Source organism: Dermacentor albipictus, chromosome 5 (genome assembly GCF_038994185.2).
Source record: "Dermacentor albipictus isolate Rhodes 1998 colony chromosome 5, USDA_Dalb.pri_finalv2, whole genome shotgun sequence".
In the NCBI taxonomy this organism is placed as follows: domain Eukaryota; kingdom Metazoa; phylum Arthropoda; class Arachnida; order Ixodida; family Ixodidae; genus Dermacentor; species Dermacentor albipictus.
Window position 1 is genome coordinate 136,470,919 of NC_091825.1, and position 20,100 is coordinate 136,491,018.

General features: G+C 43.1%; 1 protein-coding gene across 1 annotated transcript in view; it reads left to right on the top strand.

Annotated features, from left to right (window-relative positions):
* Lerp (lysosomal enzyme receptor protein) overlaps positions 1–20,100 on the top strand; it is a 78,530-nt gene that overhangs the window by 13,576 nt on the left and 44,854 nt on the right. Inside the window, exons 6-15 of the mRNA XM_065441162.1 lie at positions 800–983; positions 2,652–2,755; positions 2,964–3,122; positions 4,776–4,910; positions 6,794–6,943; positions 10,199–10,336; positions 12,065–12,230; positions 12,837–13,127; positions 14,581–14,743; positions 17,557–17,712. Coding sequence (XP_065297234.1) covers positions 800–983; positions 2,652–2,755; positions 2,964–3,122; positions 4,776–4,910; positions 6,794–6,943; positions 10,199–10,336; positions 12,065–12,230; positions 12,837–13,127; positions 14,581–14,743; positions 17,557–17,712 — 1,646 coding nt within the window. The remainder of the gene's footprint in view (positions 1–799; positions 984–2,651; positions 2,756–2,963; positions 3,123–4,775; positions 4,911–6,793; positions 6,944–10,198; positions 10,337–12,064; positions 12,231–12,836; positions 13,128–14,580; positions 14,744–17,556; positions 17,713–20,100) is intronic.

Here is a 20,100-nt window from a genome sequence, read left to right on the forward strand (position 1 = left end):
ATCTAGCACGGCGTGTTTGATTGACCTGAGTATTTCAGGCATCGCATGCGATGAACTGAGCCTGCTCTTTTACACTCCAGTGAAATTGCACTTGCATGATGGCTAGGCATACACCCCGTAATTAAAAGCAGGGGCCTTAATATGAGGTGCTGCAGAACCCCTTCAGTTCTTGGATGCAACTGGCTGCAATGCCTTCCAGCTTGCAGTATGTTGAACCGTATTGTGTAGAACATGGTTGTTAACAATTACTGCATGTGAATGCAGTAGTAAATTGCTCTAATGCTATCAGTGAGTCTGTTTCTTGTTAAGGGACCCTGAGCCACTTTTTATCGAAGTCTAGAAATGCATTTGAAATTAGAATAGATTGTTTCAGAAATACTTTGCCACAAAAGTACTGCAATACCGGAGCAAAACTGGAGTTATTGGCAATCAAACACCCCCTTCGCAGTACTTTCGCTCCATCAATGAATTGCACCGTGAAGGCTACGGCGGAGCGGGGTGTGTCCACAATGCTCTGCCTACTGAATGTTGCCGTAAAGTGCAGTTCAAATTTGATTTCGGATGTTCACTTAGATGCCACCGGCTGTGGACACCATCGCCAGCCGGAATGGCTATTAGAGTGAGCCCATAACAGCTTGCACTGTAAGGTGATTTCGCACTCCACTTGCAAAATTTGACTGAAATTTGGCTGAGATGTTCACAGCAGTGTAGGCTATCCAGACTGTTTGTTCACCAAGCCTGAGGGTTGGTTCAGGACTCCGTTAAGCTAAACCTGTGTCTTGTTGCTATTTCTTTTCAGGTTACCGCACTACCGAAACAATGATCAATGGCACAAAGGCAGTCATCAAGTACAATATTTGTGGTAAAAGCTTGGGCACAAGTCCAGTCGAGTGTGGAAAGAAGCGCAGCTTCAGGTCTGCTGTCTGTGCTGAGATCAAAGGGCAGTCACTTTCACTGGGACAGAGCCAAGACCAGATACTTCAGTGAGTTTACTGGCTCTTCCTTACTGCGACTCGTATCGCTTGATGCAGCCCTGAGCTTGTGCTCCGTGCTGATCATTGTCGACACTTTCGTGAATGCAGCAGCAGGTGTTTGCTGGTGACCACATTGTGAAGTAGCATGGTGGTGCAAATCATGCTATGATGGGAGCTATGACCTTGGTACATGCCCCACTTATGCTGTGGCTATGGTGTCTTGCAGCTGAGCACGAAGTCGTAAGATATTAAAAAAAAAAATGTCTACAGTCAAACCTTGATTTAAAGAATCCCAATTTAGACATTACTTATTTAAGTGCTTTTGTTTCCACAAATCATATTTGCAGAACCGAAAGCATTGTTAATATTCAATGAATTGAACTCAATGTCTCGCCCAGTTTAACAAAGATTTTTGGGGAAATATGCGTATGCTGTTTCACTTTAGTTGACAGATGTCATTGACCTGTTCACTACTCCAATGAAAGAACTCAAGGTGTGTTCACTTGTCTACGATAAGTGTGCATTCAGGCAAAAATGGCATTGTTTTTGGTCTTGAACAAGTGTTATTCCCACTGGGGTTTTGTGCCTTTTTGATTTAACTAGTGTGGGGTTCTCACCCGTGCTCTTAGGACAAAAGAACGACAACACAGTAGTGCCAAGAAACACGAGGGCATTTATTGCACCTTTTATGCACCAATCTATAGCCAGCTGAATTATCGATAGAACATGCCGATGGGCGCGCAACAAATCTAGGAAGTCCGACTCACCGCGACTGGATAGCGAGCAAGTATGTTCACCCCATGCTGAACACCAACGCCTGGTCGTTCGCACGTACAGTCACGCGAACGGTGGCGCATTCAAACAATTGCGTTCGTCCATTCCGGTGTCCTGCTCCTAGGCCACACGAGACAGTCTCGCAGAAGCATGGATTGGCGCACGTGCAGAATGTCCGCGCCGCTTGGCGACCCCGAGCCAAAGAGGAAGAGCCTACTCCTTGTCGCACCTGACTAACCCTGTTGTTGGGTGGCACTGGCAGCGCAAAACTTGCGCCATCTCTCGTACTACCCTGCAAGCAGACCAACCGCTGCTGTAAAGCCACGTGAAGAAGCCGGAAATCAGGAGACGGGAGCTATGTGGGAAAACAACATATTGGGATGCGTGAGAGTCTCTCATCCCCACACTAGATTCTTAAGTCGAATTGACTGTGTTAAATCGAAGTTTAACTGTATATAAATTTTGGTGTATATTAATGGTGAAAATAATCGCTCTTCCAAAACTGTTATTTATATTTCAATGAGTAATGTTTGGATGGTAAACACCAAGAATTGCTGTTGTTGGTTGTTTGATTGAGATTACTATCGTGGCAACACAGGCATATAACACCGAAGTTCATCCTTGTGGCTATTTGTTTTTGATGATTGAAGCTGATGTGAGAGTGCTCTGTCTCAATTAATCTTACATCCGCTTTTTTGGGACTAATGTAAACTAGGAGCACATTGATCAGGAGAATGCTTCCACATTGTTTAGTGCTGGCACTCAAATTTTCATGCTAGTCTCAAGCTTCGTAGCTTTTATGGCTCTTACATAGGGTGCCAGTGCAGAAGAGATGTTATTCACAAACTGAGGTAAAGTTTAATCCAGCAAGACTGCCCCTGACCAGTGTTCAACTCATTGCAGGCTTGTGGATGACGTAATTACGATGAAGTTCAAGGATGGCAGTGAATGTGATTCGGCAGGGTCAATGTGGTCGAGTGAAATTCATTTTGTCTGCAATAAGAAAGGTACGTTTGTGTCTGCTTTTTGCATGCTGTTTGTGCCAGATACTTCTATGCTCAATGACATTGAAGACCATGTCTGCGTAATTATTCATTCTACTCATATAATCTCTTGCATTGCATTAATCAACACAAAATTAATCTCTGAACAGGCTCTGTATATCTCTGAAGGTGGTGCTTCTATGTTAATTGCATTTGTGCGGTACTGTTCCAGGTGATGATGAGATGCAGTACGGCTGGGTGGACCGTGATGCCTGCACCTACCACTTTATCTGGGAAACAGCTCATGCATGCCCGAAGACTCGGGGAGCTGACTGTATTATTGAGCACGAAGAAGTTCGGATTGATCTCAGGCCTCTCACGCGATCTGGAGGTAAATTTCATTCCTTAGCCGTGTGTTTTTGCATTTGGCGTATTACACTCAAGTTTTTCGAAGTAGCCATCTGCACATTATGAGAATCTGCGGCCGTCAAAGTATGTTTAGAGGCACAGGCGATGGCATCTGGATGCCAAAAACTCATCGGTTGGCTGTTTGGTTATAGGGAACATGTTGAAACCTTTAACATTTCATTGCATATGGTTAAAGTTTACATGGTATGAACTTGTCTCATAATTTCGTAGAAGTGTTACAGCTCACAAAAGGTTGGAATGATTCATACATTCACCTTTGGTAGACCAAAAAGACTCTAAAGAACTAAATTGATTAGTGCTCTAGACTGTGCAAAAGGTTCCTGTACTGAGAACGGTGCATTTGCAAAATGTGCGACAGCATTGGTTCCACGAGTGTAGAAATATGGTACCAGCTTCTGATAACGTACAATGTCCTATTTATATTTGCTTGACAGTAGCCCTGATAAGAAAAGTATGTTGCACTTAAAAACAAAAAAAGTGAAGTCAACTTATTTTTGATGCTGCTTTTAGCACTGCTCTCCCAGTACTATTTGTAGGAGTGCGGTGCCCTTTACATGCGGTCACAGATGGTCCCAGAGATCATTGGTGCTGCACAGAATTACTATATTAGACAGTCTGCTTAGGGCCAAGAAAATGGCTGTACAAATTCTTATGGCAACGCTGTCCTCACAAAAGGGCTGAGCGGGCGGTATGCCAAAGGGCTTGTATTCATTTTTTTTTAAGCATCTGTGTTCTCTCACATTCTCTGTTCTTAGCTGATATCCGGCAATGCATCCTCACAGATACACGCGCACTCCATACGAACACTGCCATTCTATTGTGAAATAGTAACCAACCAATTAACAACAACAACAAAAAAGTGATAGAAGCCTTCCACATTAAGAAATTAGAAGACAGGTGCATCATCCAGACATCCATAGCTCTGTCAACAAAGGAAATGCAAAACCTTAGCATCTCCTTTATGCATTTGGTATGATATGTAGACTGTTGTGTGCCATGCCAGTAGTATGTTATTGTTGCCTTTTGACACATGTTCCTGCTTTGACCATTGTTACTTAGTTTTGGTGTCACGCCTGTGAACTCTCCCAAATTTTTTGTGAAGTTCATGGCTTTTGGCTAGTTCTATCACCATGCGATTGTTGCGTCAAGTTTTATGAAAAAAATTCATTCTGCTCGCGTACTATTGCAAAAATGCACCCAAGAGAAAAGCATTCAGATGGCACCTACGGTGTGCCCTCTTGTGGCAGCACAAGATGCCATAGAACGATGCTTACATAGAGCAAGTTTTCAGATAAGTTTATAAAGCAAGCAAAACGGGCAACAGGAAAGTCGTTGAATCACTGTGATCTAATAAAAACAATGCATTGCCTTGTCAGTCTCTGAAGTATGCTGCTGCAGCTTGGATGCTGTGTCCAGAGGTAAATCATATAAATAAAGTGCATACTTGTCCTACCAAAGGTGTTTTCTCAGGGCAAACTGTTTGAAAAATGTTTGCTTTTCGCACTCTCCCTTTCCCATTGTCTTATCAATTTTAGAATTCAGATTGGCAGGTATGCAATTTGCTTTACACTGAAATTCTCTCGAGGCTATCTTGAGCTATTTCATTATGTTGCAGGGGATGCTCCTTGGACTGCGTTGGGCAGCTTGAAGAGTGACAATGAGAGTGTCGTATTGATCAACATTTGTGAAGGCCTTGGCGAGACTGACGTTGCAAAGGAGTGCGGAGCCACAAGCGCAGTTTGTGTGAAGAGTAAGTAGGCAAAACGTGTGAGATACAGTTGCTGACGTGTACCGTATTTAGTTGCGTAATGATCGCACCCGTGAATTTTGTCGTCAATATTAGATTTTTTTCTTTCCCGTGTAATGATCGCACCCTGAACTTGTCGCAGCGATATGTGCCAAGTCTAGCTAATGACGATTGCGCCGCTTACCATCTGTCGAATGCTACGCGAACGACTCTTGAAGGCATGCCAAGCAGTCTGAACGAACCCAACATTCTTAAGCAGATGTCCTATTTCAGTCCTTTCATCACTTTCTGCACTTACATGAAAAAAAAAAAGAGCTACAACCAAGCTTGCCTTGCCTTTATTATTTGTAGGCTTCATAATAGTTTTGGTCAAACAACATAGAGGACACCTTTCGGTTCTTCTCGTCTGCACTCGTGGGCAAGCAACAAATTGCGAGCGGCAACAATAGTGGCCATGTTTACACTGATACGTTAGAAGTGTAGCCTATTCGTACGCCGACGCTTGTAATGCAGCAAAGATCTTTGCCCACCCTTAGTGGAAATGTGCCATATTAGGCTAGCAGTGAAGACAAATGCCACAGTTTCCGCAGCATGCCCGCCATGTGTTTCTGTCACTGGCAGCTAAGCGCACCCATCTCTGTTCCCTCAAAGTGGACACGGCTACGTTGTTGTTGCAAACTTGCCGATATTAACGATATTATTCATTACTGATATGGAAGAAAGTGTTTCAATGTGCATAATGTACTCGCCAGAAGAAAAATAATTGCGTCCGGTGCGTCCGGCTTGCTCTGCCGGCCGCCATTTTTGTTTTGGTGTCCCGCACTGACAGCAGCAGCCACCTGCCTGTTGACCCATTGTCATCCCGCAGCAAATGGGGGATGAAAAAATAAATTTTTTTTTTTCGGGGGAAATTTAACCTGTGTAATGATAGCACCCTTGAATTTGCGTCAATTTTTTTGAAAAAAAAAGTGTGACCATTATGCTAGTAAATACGGTATTCATCTTAGTTGCATGTTAAGGCAATCTACTCATTGTGGTAGTTTCACTAATGTAGATTAAATTTCGGAGTCTGTTGTGGTCCTTGAAACACTTGATGATGGTTGAATGTGAAACTAGCACTTCTCAAGGCTTTGAAGGTCATTAAGTTTTGCAGAATGCTTGAAGATGCTTGAATTTTGTGTATCTTGCCCCAATGTCGTTGCAAGCCTATAGGCAAGCCGATCCAAACAGCTTAGAATCTTTGTTGTAGGGTGCCATTTTGTTTTTGGTGGCTGATGATAGATTATGGGAAAAAGGCTGGGTTAGCACTTTGTGGGGTCTCATTATGTACTTTTGGGGTAGAGGAACGACAACACAGTAGTGCAGAAAATAGCAAAGGCACTTATTGCGCCTTCCCTACACCTGTGCCAGCTAGCTGCATGACAATAGAACATGCCGATGGGCGCTGACAAATCGAGGAAGTTTGACTCACTGCGACGGGATAACGAGCGAGTACGTATGCTCCCTGTGCTGGACACCAAAGCTTAATTGTCTACGTGTAGTCACGCTTGTGCCATTTCTCGTACTAATCTGCAACTACACTGACCTCCGGTGATGCCTAGCTATGCGGGCAAGCCAGATTACAAGAGATGGGACAGCCATACGGGGAAAGCATCGGAGGACACATGACAGTCAAGTATCCCGCCAACTTTTTGTTCAATCTGCAATAAAGAAATGTTTGCTCATTGCTTAAAACAGTGTTTTGTATTCAAGCTGTTAGGCATCATAGTGGTGTAATTCCTGGGGGAAAAAAAAATGTGAAGGTTTTGCAAGTCCTTGGAAAGCCTTTAATTTCTTCCACAAAAGCTGCTGTGCAACGCTCACCAAAACTTTTTTTTCCTTTGCAGAAAGCAACGGGAAGAGTGCCATCTATGGCACACAGCCATCTAAGCTTGCATATGACAAGAGCAGCAAAACTGTCTCAATGTCCTCGGAAGGTGGCCCTTGCTGGAATGGCAAAAATCTCCGATCTGTGATTAATTTTATCTGCAAACCAGGTAACACTTCTTTGGTCACATGCAATTGGTTTTGGTTTTCCTATACAGTAGACTCTCATTACAGCGGACCGTATGGTCCATCAAAAAACGTCTTATTTTATCCGAAGTCCGAAATGCCTCACTTCAGAAATTTTTGTTGTGGTGTCTAACAACTTTATTGCAGAGTGAGTGACACACGTCCAAAGTAATAAAAAAATTTAAGAAAAGCTGCAGTTTTGCTCGCAAGGCGAACCATCGAATGCGATAGCAAATTAAGCAAGATAAGCGCTGCAGCAGCACGCGAATTCAGCTTCATGCTGCCTCTCTTCAACACGAACTAAACATAGAAAGCACAGTGCATACCAAGCTACCGGCACTGGGGGCACTTTGTCCATATTGCAGATTACTTTCAAGCTCACGTGGGTGAACTTTGTAAGTGGCAGCCACCAAAGTAAAACCCCTTCTCTCTCGCCTCCTTCCCATGCCGCTCGCCTGAAAGGAGGTGGTGCGTTCTCGCCCCGCCTCCCTCCCTCCCTCCCTTGCGCACGTGATATTGAACCGTGATGGTCGGCCGACCCTTGCAAGTCGGTTGTCAACCTGTGTTGACGTGTGTTCTATACACCCGATTTTGAAAAAAATTGCTACAAATTTCGTTCGCTGCAGTGGATAGTCTATTGTAGGACAGTCCGTTAGAAGTGAACTTCGTTGCACTAATAAAATGGGTAGCCCAAACCAAAACTAAAATGGTCCATTATATCTGAAAGTCTGTTGTACATGGGTCTCTTGTAAGGAGTGTAGACTGTATTGATGCTTGCATTTGCACTTCCCTGACGCTTTTGTAGAGTTGTAGTTTCGAATAAATACATGAAATGGCCTACGAGATGTGTTCAATAGCTTTAACAGCACAGTGTATGTGGGACCTGATCCTTTAACAAATTAGCGGCAAATCCCTTTCAAGGAAATAGGGATAAATATACATACCTGTCAATTCTCCCCATTTGTTCGGGAGATTCCTGAATTCCAACCAATCCTACCATTTGTACGAACATGACCATAAATGTCCAGAAAAGCTGCGCCAACGCCATTGCAAAAGGAAGTTTGTGAAAAAGAACTGCATCATGCAGCATAGCCTCACCTTAATTGGCATTATGCACTTGGTAGCTAGCCCGAGTCAGATTTAAATCCAAGCCATTTGTATATAGGCAACGTAGGCCTAACTCAGTCGGAGTCTGCTTCATATCAAGATGTGTTAAAGTGTGGACGTGAGGTAAAGGTCTAATGTGCATTGCAGAATGGTCGGTTCTCTTAAGTTAGCTTCTCTGCCATTCCGGTACGCTGTGCAGTGAAGCATATTAGGACTAGAAAGGGGCTACTGTCACTACATATCATGTCTCTGAATCGCACACGTGCAGTCTCCAGTCACAGTATGAGCACAGAGATGTCTAATAAGTGTCCTGGGAACCACTCAGAGCTGTTCCTGGCATTCTGGTGTTATGACTGTCTTTTCCCCACCTTGCACGCCCCCTATACAAGACTGCATTAGGGCTTAATACATATCCTTATTTACACATGCGTGCATGAACCCATTTCCAGTCATGGTGTGTGAACACTAAGACTATCATCATCAGACTGCCATAACTACCGTTACCCATGCAGAGCAGTTTGTGACGTTACTGTGCCCCAGAAAAAAAATTTGGTTACTGATGTTTTTTTGGGGTGTATGATGGCGATATGGTAACGCAGATTTAGGGTCACACTCGATTCTAATGTGCACACAATTTTTGGACCCATTTTATCGGGAAAAAAAAGTGCGTGTTAGATTTGAGTAAATACGGTTACTGCATGAGAAAGGGTGGAAGTACTAGGTTCAACTCCCAGACAAGGATGAATTTTTCTTCAGCTACAGAGGTTCTTATTGAGGAACCTGCCCTTTGTGGCTTTGTGCTTTGTTCAGCTGGATGCCTACTTTTCATAGATGTTCTCATGACCTTGGCACACGATTGTCATAAATGATTCCTTCTTGCCCTGCCACGTCTGCTTTGCTCAGAGGAAAAACCATACTCAATGTCTACGTATGGAGGTGGCAGAGTACCGCATTTTCCAATGTATAATTCATTGTTTCTTTCTGTTTTTTGTTTTAGTCTGTGCATCCTGTAGAATGCTGCGACTGATATACAGTGAAAATTGGATTTGATGCTATGGTCACACCTTTTGTATTGAGCGGGCATGAAATGACTCTCTACTGTGTGTCACCTTCTGCCATGCACAGGAGCTACACTTCATTGTCCTTGTTGACGTTGTTGCTGTGCACTTCGCACGTGTTGTCATAGCCTCGCTGACTATGACACTGTATGCTAAGCAAAGTCAGGCGATGTTACGACTTCGTAGAAGTTGCCAAGTGGGTTAGTGAAGCATGGTACTCAATTTCTGAGAAAATGATTGTGGCAGGGTTTCACAAGGCTGGGTTGATCCCGTTCGCAACTGATGATGTCGGCAAGTTGGATACCAGCGAGTCCGAAGACGACAGTGATGTGCCGACTGAACTCCAATCTTAGGTAGCTGCATTGTTTGTAAGCGACTCGGAGGAGGATGACTTCGATGGCTTTGACTAGACTCCGTTATGTAAGCTATCAATAGCAATGTTCATGCAATTGGATTAAGATACTCCTGAAAAGTATTGTCTAGACTTTAGGAGACTTATATTGGCTAGTTGGTTGCTGGCTTGATGGAACGTGGTTATAATGGTGCATTTGAGAATGGGGTGCAGTTTGGAAATCGCCGATTATCCCATCCCATCGTCCTCTGTGCATTATTTTTGTATCCCATCCTCAAATGCGTTATAACCATGTTCCATTATATAGATGTAGGAAGGTGCTTGCACGCATTTCAGCACTGCCTACACCGTGTGATTGATGCATGCAGAGGCGGCGTCTACTACAGGCATCTATTTTGTCACACTTGCTCGCAGCCCGATTCCCTAAGAGTTTTTAAATCGCTTAGCATATGAACAGGTGCATCTTATACACCAGTGGGACTTATATACGTCTTTTTCCAGAAAAACTGTTGATTTGAGGGGAGTGCGACTTAGAGACCAGAAAATATGGTATGCCCTAATTACATGCACTTTCGATGGTGATAGATTCCAGTCAGGCTAGATCATGATTGAAAGTAGCTGTGTCATATGACACTGGTACTTGTTATTGTAGGCTGCTGTCTGAGGGTTTCCTTGATTATTATTTCTGATGCATGTGTACAGTATCTGGTTTGCCTTTCCAGGTGCCGTTTCGACAAGTCCTCGTCTCGTCCGGGAGGTAGAGTCTGAATGTCTGCTGGAATTTGAATGGCACACTGCTCTTGCCTGCCCTCGTGTGTCACACATTGGCCAGGACTGTAAAGTCTACAATGATGCCTTAGGTAAAACCTCTAAGTGATATTCGTGCAGATTTAGGGTGGCACCTAAATATTTGGACATCTAGCAAAGATTCAGAGATTCAGGAATTTCCTTCTTAGCTTCTATACATTGTACAAGAGAGAACTTATTTTACTTGATGCAGTAACTGTGGGGTTTTGTTCTTATTTGATCAATATTGAAACTGCTTCTGCCTTTGTGTGATGAGACAATGAAACACTGCAACTCACTTGAGCAGCAGGCGTCCATTACACTGATTCAGCCAATGGAGGTGCTTTGAAAGTGATAGCCCCAAAAGTGAAGCGTCCGATTGAGAATGCAGCCCTTAATTGCTCTTTCTAGGCACTCTTCTTCGTAATTTGTCTCTGGGAACACATTTTGATGTGGTCACTTCTGTGCATTCTGTGCTTCCGTTGATTCCTTTTATATTTGTGCTCGTCTGCTGGCATATTACCTAAAGCACAATCTTTTGACTGGAAAAAAAGAAAGCAAAGAAAAAACCTTTCATAACATTTATCTACACAGCGCCGAAGCACATGGACGATGAAATACTGTGTTTCGTCTGTTTCTTCCGCTATGTCCCATCTGTTTCTTTTGTCATCCATGTGCTACTGCGCTACCATGTAAATAATGCCATACCAACCAGCCCACCAGTCTGTCCTTTTGAATTTCATAACACTGTCATAGACAAGTGTCCTCTTTGTGAAAGAAGCCTTGCAGGGATAACACAAGGCCTTTAGAGTTGCCACAATTTTTTTTGTCACTGATTGATAGTTGTGTTCTCTTCCTGATCACATTATGACCTGCTATGCAAGCTTGGAGTTGCATATTGTTCAGAACAGGAGCACAGGCCGATGTGTAATGTTTAACCCTGAAATGGCTCCCGTTAATGCAATGCAGGGGTGCATGTACATCTTGTCAAAAGTGGTCATCCAGTTGTGTACGTGGCTAGGGCGGCTGCCCTACTCTGTGTTGGGTTTCCTGTGACACTGTTGAGTTTGATGAAGTAAGGCAGCGACGAGCATTACCCTCGCCCTGCTGTGTGTTGAAATGCTGGGGACACGAACGTGTTGCACATAGGTGCATCTGCTTCAGTCGTGTGTGGCAGCAGGCTGGACGCTCGAAGACTTTCTTTGCTTGCTCGTGCAGTGCTCTTAAAATCGGCGCAAGGTACAATAGCACAGATTGATAAACAGGGCATGCAACTTTTGTGAAAGGTGCACCACTGCTGCAGCGGGCACTGTTGGTATTGAGCACATCCAGTTACGTGCATGGTGAGGTTGGTCAAGCATTTTACCATGGTGTCAGATGCTATAGCTGGGCTTCACCTGGGTAGACAAGAGCACTGAAATGTTGCTCATGTGCCGATTTACGAGCGGAAAAATCCACTCCGTTGTTTTTGAAGTTTCTTCAGTTGGGGACTGCGGTTGGCTTGTGCGAACATGATAGATAGGAGAGCAACTAGGAAATATTTGCACCAGCCGAAACTGGCTAATATGCCAGTAGTGTTACGGAAGGTACCCCTTTCTGGGCACGAGGGGACTGAGGCTTCGTACATTGACATTGCTTGCTGCAGTTGTATAAATCGTCGTGTAAGTGGTGGTACTGTTGCCTCTTGCCTCAATTTACAAGCTGTGTTGCTGTAAATTGGGGCTGCACTTGCAGGATTTTTTCTTGTAATGGAAGTTCCACATAAGTGATGCTCTTTCCTTTTCATCCCTCTTGCTTTCTAGGCTTTACAATCGACTTGAATCCTCTGAAAAGCACTAAACCATATGCACTACAGCATGAAGGTTATCGCTTCTTTATCAATGTGTGTGGCAACGTGACTGACTCTCCATGCACTGGCGATGGCAAGAATGTGAACACATCAGTTTGCCAAGTGTCCATTGCTGATGGGTAAGGTTATAGTCAACTAGTAATATAATTTGGAAAGATTGGATGCGCTTTGTAGACGATCACAAGAAAGAAGACAGGACAATAATTTGTGATCGTCTACAAAGCGCATCCAATCTTTTCAAATACAATGAACCAACTTGCCCAACAACACATCGTGCTAGTAATATAATGCCCGTTCAATGTCCATGCATTTGGAGCTCTATGCCGGGATGCTGCCGTTCAGTAGTTCGTAGTCAAAAATGAAAATGTAGAGGCTATAATTTGAGCTGCATGATAAGCAACAATCAAGCCCGTGTTAAGGTGGCTTCACAGGCAACCTCTGTTAATTAGTGAACACATTTTAAATGTGATTGCTCAACATTCTCCAGACTGCCTTTAAATTTTTTCTTTTATGGCGGGGGTTGTGAAATAAGTGGTGTGTGGACTTAAATGTTTGTTTAGCCTCGCATATTTACTCTGGCAGTTAGTGGCGATCTACTGTGCTCTCATAAATGGTCGAGCACTGAAGATAATGGAGATTTATCCCATTGCTTTTGCACATTATTTGTTTTAAGCACTGCGGGACCCTTGATGCAAATTTGGTCTTTGTTGCCGTCTCCTTTGCAGGCGTTTCTGGTCTCTTGGCCAGGTGAACTCTAATTTGACCTACATCGACGGAATGCTGAACCTGACCTACACCAACGGAACCCCGTACAATGACCCTGCCAGGACTCCCCGGTCATCTAGCTTGACCTTTCTTTGCGACTATGAAGCTGGCATTGGCCAGCCCCAGTTTATGGATGAGGCCAACCGCACTTATGCTTTTGTCTGGCGCACCAGCTATGCCTGCCCACCCACTTACTTTGTGGGCTGCGTGTACAGGGATCCTCGTGCGAACGTCGGCTATGATCTGTCCAGGTGACTAATTGAACAGTTCTGCTGTTTGAGAGTTATCGGATTGACATTAGATTGAACAATGGTGTTTGCAGAAGTGAGGTGGTTTGTGCATCAATAGACTGGTGTACTAGGCTAGTGTGGCTGCATGGTAACGAAACTGATGGTGCTTTACCCTATGAGTGGCAGGTGTTTTTCAGAGGTACAACAAATTCAGTTTGTCTAAGTAACACACCAGCAAGATTTAATTTCATTAACAGATTCTCACAGTGCGTGGGATCGAATTTTTGGTAGTATGTGCTGTGTAGAGATCATTGCTGTACTTGGCCTTCTCTGGTGCATCTTCTCATCTTCGATGAGTGTCCTGCTGTTTGTGCTTTTGGTGGTATGGCAAGGGAAATTGTTGGATGCGAGACCTGTATAGCCTTTTTTAATTACCCTGTCTTAACCCTTTAACTCCCAAGTTCTTTCTAAAGATATGAACAAATTTTCCAATTCTTTTTTTGTTCCAACAAATTATTGCACTTTATATCCAGATCCAAAAAATGTGGTACACGTATGGTTTATCTTGTATATTCACCAAAGATTTAGTGGAAGACTTCTGCTCTGAATAAGATTTTCTTTCAATAAACATGTACAATAGCAAAGGAACTGGAATCGTCAATATGTCGAATGGGCGAAACTTAAATGCATGACATGAAGCGAGTTGATGAGCTTGGTTAGTCTCCAGCAAGCAAAGCGGAAGCTGTGGCCTCATCCAGGATGGCTTGTCTTTGGTGAACTTGGTGCAAACAGCCAGGATGAGTACAGCTCAAGCTTGGTAGCTAAACATTAAGAGGCTCGTGTGTCTCTTAAGTAAATTTTTGCTGCAAGTTGTCTTCTTAGTCCCTGCACCTGTCCTTAGTTGTTTGTGCGTGCTGTTAGTGCCTGTGCAATCTGCAAAGGAATTGTTTTCTGTAATTGCCAATGGACTTGTCATGGGCTGCAGTCTTCACCTGTTTTGTGCACATTTTCTGAAGAAACTGTACTATGTATTTCAATTTTTTACTTGATGTGTTTCAATAACACACTCGGAACACACAAATATGGGTATGAATAGTACGGGAAATCTAACTCAGTAATTGCAATGATATAATGTCTGCCATTGTGAAGGAACTCATTTCTTCTTGCGGCAACAATCCTTTCAAAAACTGACAAAATACTTATAGTGAGCCGATTTTGTTGTAATTCAAAATGCGTCTGTTCGCTCATGATAAGCTGAGGTCGTCAAGATCCCTTAAGGGGTTAAAGAGAGTTCCCTGTATGCTCTTGAGTGCACAGCGATCACAATCGGCAATTACTGGGAAAGTTGTTCGAGCAGAATCATGGTCATATTCTAATTTCACTGGTTTTTCGTTGCTGCATGAACAACAGTTGCCTTGAACTGTTTGGCAATGTCCCACTAATGTGCCATTCATTCTTTTTGCCCTGTGTCAAGACTGAACCAAGCAAACCCTGACGGAGATTGGATAGCTGAGCAGCACGAGACGGACTACACTGCTATGGCCTATGTCAGCGTGTGCCGTCCACTAAGGCATGCTCCACTGGGCTGTTCCTCTAAGGCAGCGGTCTGCATCGTTCACACTTACCGGAATGGAACGGTAAGAGGGTCTGCTTAGTTTTCATTCTTGTATGCTACCTCCAAGGCTGAAGCAAATTGGGTTTGTGAGCAGCCCTTCCGGAGCAGGAAATGGGGACACAGAAAATGGAATAAGTTTTAAGAAACCTAATGTGAACTACAAAATATTACAAGTACAAAACTATACATGTAAAGTAAGCTGAGGAACATATAAACTGGAATACTGACGGTGCACATTTGCAGATTACCGCTGACCCCGTTGGGGCACACGCGCCCTTTCCATGGAGGTCTGCATCAGTCTGCCCATTGGGCTGTTCTGCTGCTTGTTTAAAAGCGTTGACCACTTCGATTTCTAAGGGATTTTCATAAGGTCATGTGAAGAATCCATCGCTAAAACTGCAGCTCGTAGGCATAGCATCATCAGTCATGCACAGGCACTTGTAAAGTGATCGCTTCGGCAATCTGAACCAGGTGTTTCTAGTCTACAGAATTATTTTCTGGGGCTCCACTAGTGTGGATCTTTGACACTTAATCTTCCCATGTGCTGGTTAGATTTTTATTGGTCTTATTAGCTTGCTGTGCTTACTAAGCACTGATTCTTTAGAATGAGGTGTTTGGGAGTCTTGCATAGGAGACTAGTTTGTTTTACATTTATGCTTAGCTTATTTGTTTACTCTGTTTGCAGAGCTATAGACGATTTGAATGAGGCACTTGGGAGTTTCATACAAGACTTGCTTTGGTCATGTAGCTTTCTTTTGTCAGACTGAAAAAGTGCCTAATTACCCGTGCCAACACGGGCAAGGCTAATGCCGTTGAAAGTGCAAGACCTTAAATTTCTTAATGCCATTATATTTCGGTCTCTGCTACATGTGCATACTTAAGGACATTAAATGTTGTGATAGCAATAGCTGCAGTGAAAGAGTAAAGTTTGCTTGCCAATCGTAATACAATAGAACGTTATATAACGTATTCTATGTAGTTTACTTCAGGAATGCCATGGTTGTGTCCAGCTGTATGCTGTTTGAAGCCAAAGCTAGCTGAATGGCCAGTCCATAGTGTAGTCAAAGCATTAAAAATTGAAATATGGCACTCACAGCTTCAAAGCTTTCAAGCAGCGATCCTGAAGACTTTGACCTTGCACTCCATTTTGTTGTGGTGTATGCACTTCTTCGAGCCAAACATCGAGAAATTCGGAAGCGGCAAGATCGCCTGCTGATCTCTACGAAAAGAAATAGCTCCTTTTAAAAAAAGTGAGGAATATATTAGTCGTTTTTATTTACTAGTTTTTTTAAGGGGGACAGGGTTCTAGAATGAAACAAAACTTTAGGAAAATTTATTTTGAGAAAAATGCATTTTAGGATTGTTTGTCCCTTCAAGCACCTGCCCTCAATTTATTAATGCTGATATCGATCGATAAATAGCAAAAGTTGACTTTTAAAGCACCACGAGAGTTGTGAATCGCCCTGTGCTAGGCAAAACTTGTCCAGACTTCCCACGCATGCTGCGGCCACAGCCACCAGCTGACTGCCGGCATCTTGGCCTCGTTTTGAAGCTGTTTTCTTTGTGTGCATTTTGTGCCGGCTCAAAGTGGTGCCGCTCTAACAGAACGACCGCTCTTGCCGCTTTTTCCGAAGGGTGATTTCTGGCCTCTGATTGGGTAAAGTGCACATGCGCAAGTCGAGCCCCCCGTCCTGTGCCTCCCACTGGCTGGTGCGCAGAATAGAGCTACGAAATGTCATTAATATTGCTTTAGCTATATTCTAGAAAAAGTTACTGGTAAATTTCAACTGCGTTTTTCTTTATGATGTTCAGAGACAATAACAAGTTTGGTATCAGTGTATTCATATTAAAATGATCTAGGAGGTGATATATCTGTTACTCTAGCATCATTTGGCAAATTCGAAAAAAAATATTTATGAGTGAGAACAAGAAAAAAAATACTCACAGTAAATTTTGGTTTGCTTTCTTACCTTTAGAATGCTTTCAAACAAATAGCATCATCCTGTAGTGCAAGTCTTTGGCATTAGTGCCATGCACTTACTTTTCATGTTTAGCAATGCGAAATTGCCGAAAAGCCCCGTTAGAGGTACCCATGAAGTTTATTTTCAGACTTGAATAATTTCTGAACCAGAGCGCTATCGAAAAATTAATGATGGAATTGAAATCAGCATGAAAAACCGATTGAAACAGTGAAGTTTAGTTCAGATTGAACCAAAAATGAAGACATTTTAGAATCCACATCCCACCTTAATATCGTCAAAATGTGGTCACCATAGCCATGGTGAAGAAAGTGAAGAATATATTGTTCTTCACTACGAATTAGTTTTGTCTCGTCATAAGTGGAGGCATTGGGAACGAGAGTATGCATTTGATGGCCAAGTGAGTTACGAGAATGCACTATGTCGCGAATGGCATGAAGCTTTAGTTCCACTAAGCATGTCTGTGTGGCACCCCATGAATGGCATTAAAGTTTGAGACATTAGCAAGTTAATGTCATTTCCTGTGCCCATATGGCACGGGTGTAAGCTTTAGGTCAAGCCTGAAAAGAAATGATGCTTATTGATAAAGGTGTATGAATGTTAAAGTGTTGAACACTAGAATAGTTCTTCATGCTGACACAATTTCACATCCGTATATAAGAATAGGAATTCAGTCTTGTTTCATTATGATCATTGTGTCATCGTGTGCAGCTATAATGAAGAAATTTCAGTGCTCCTCCATCTTTGTTGTAATGTTTCAGAGATCTTGTATTTACTTTCCATCACACACTTCTATTAATCGGGCCAGCTTCAAATCGTGCCTAATTTACGTGCTCCTGAATTTTTCTTTATGTAGGAGAGGGTGGTGATTGCAAACGCTGGCCAGGCACGTCATGCCCCTCAGAACATGTCAAGTCTTCTCACGCTTCAATATGACCATGGTGACCCGTGCCCATACAAGAAGAATGCAACTTACAGTTCTCTTATTCACTTTATGTGCGACATCAATCAGGTAAGTTGTTTGGGGAGCTTTCATCTGAGTTTCACCTTGTCTAATGTTCGAGGCTTAGCATTGGTTTCCACATCAAGCACAGTGCTTAATTAAGGGGCGGTGTGCTGGATTGTCCTTTCAGTAATTTACATTGAAGTAGAAGCCCAAACATGAAAAGACACTTGGTGTAGTTCATGAAGTCACAGAATGGGTTTAAAGGGGCCAGAGCTCATGAAAGCATTTCTCCTTGTTTCAATAGTACTTACTATTACGTAGATGGTTTTGCTGCATGCAGATGAAAGCCACTTTTTAGCTTGTTTGCTTACGTGAAAGATTATAGTTTATTTGCTAGTACATCAATGGAGAAATGAAATGCATGATTTTGGCGTGACTGACAGACATCATAGGCATTGTCTTGGAGTACCTTTCTTACTTTGTCATCTGGTACTTTTGCATTTAGAAGAAAAGAAACGAAACAAGGACCCTCCACAGTGAAGAAATTTCAGCTTTAATTGAGTGTCTAGAGGCCGCTTTCATGCTGTCCATATGTTGATGAGCTGAGCTGTTCCACTCCAGAATTTGTGCTGCTTTCTTAGACAATAAGCGGATCTTTGTGGACTTCACCTTGCACACCTTAGCAGCACTCGAGTACATGATGGTTTCAGTGGAGTTGCACATTTTTTCTATCCTAGTTGCCGAAACTAGTTGAAATCTGTTAAATATGCAGTACAATGAAGCCACGTTCAACTAAATTTTCCTGCTGCAATACATTGAAATGGCTATTGCATTTTTTTTTCATCTCATTTCTGATGCAGATTTCATTAGACAAATTTTGTACATTCATGCATTTCACCTGTCCCTACGTACGCTGCCGTCCACTGTTAATGAGAACACTCAAATGTACAGCTCTCACTTTGCTGGTGCCCTAGCTGCAAGTGACTGCAGTAGCAATGCACAGGTGTGTAGAAAGGTGCGGCAGATACCAACCACAAGTTATCTACTTCAAATTTGGCAGTTGTATACTTGCCAGAGGGAAAAATGCAGAATTGCTCTGCGTTTGTGTTCCATCGGTAGACTAGGCTGTGCAACATAAAAAAAAGAAAGAAATGAAATAGAAAATTTGAATGTATAATAACCCATGTAAATGATAAATGCATGCAGCAGCACGAAAGTTTGTATGGCAGTGATACTACCGCTGTGCCGAACTGCACTGAGAGGCAAACCCTGCTGCATCCTGTTACATTTCAGCAAAATATGAGAAATCTGTTCCCCACCCTGTGTCAAAAGGGTTGCTCGGGCTTTCAAAAATGGAGCCAAGTCCTCGAGCGATCTTCCTCTGCACATTGAAAGTGGCGTGGCGTGAATCAGTGGCTGTGTTAGCTGTGTAAAGGAGAGAACCAAGCCTTTCCAATTAAGCCTGTATTGCCCCATTGATTCTTCCGTGGGCTGTTGTCTATTTTCAGCACCTTTCATCCTGCCGCTTGTGCGTTGCTCAGAGGATAGGACAGCGTCTCTTTTCAGGCAGGAGCGAGCGATTGTGCTGGTGCCGAGCCAGACCCGCGCTTCTCTTTTGTATGACCAATGCAAAATTATGACCAAAGTTTCGGATGCTGTGTGGCATCTTACACGATTTTTGTAACATAATGCGCACTATCTTACGTACATGGCGGCCATGCAGAAAGTTGCTGCCATCAATTTGTTACCTATGCCACACTTTCAGTGGCGAGGTGATTTCATGGCTTTAAGAATGCCATACGCCTGCTACAAGGATTTTGGTAGACTCTGCGTTGAACAACTTTTGTCGCTGGACACTGATGAAGTGGTGCCAGATGAAGTGGTGAAGTACGGCTTTAGGAAATTTTCGCTGCTAACCAACATGGTGGCGGGCAGCAGGTCATTACGGCAACATGGCAATTAATATGTTCAGACAAATTAACAGCCATGGTTATTGGGCATGAGATCACAGGCTAGACTGGTGGCCAGAAACCAAGATTGGGTCTGTGAGCGACATGCTGGCAACTACTGCGAATGCTTTCGCAATTTTTTTTTTTTTTAACGCTGGCTGAAAGGAGCAGCAAAAGCTTGTGTGTAGGCAGAGAGCTCCAAACTGAATTCATGCATCACAGCCTACTCTGACAGTGTTGCACATTGAAATGTTGCAAACGCATACGTGCACTTTGCAACATCAAGCATTGCGACGAGTGAAAGCGAAACACTCCCACAATGTCTATTTTAATTAGATGGCATATCAGTGAAGCGCAACAGGGGGCAAAATGAAGCACATTTTCCATATCGCTGCTGCTAGAAAAGCAACCAAATTTTACTTCTAAAGTTAATGTTTTTGGGCTGTTTTCATCAAGTTTTACTCTTTATGCTAATTTCGCATTAACTTATAATGTTTGGATTAAG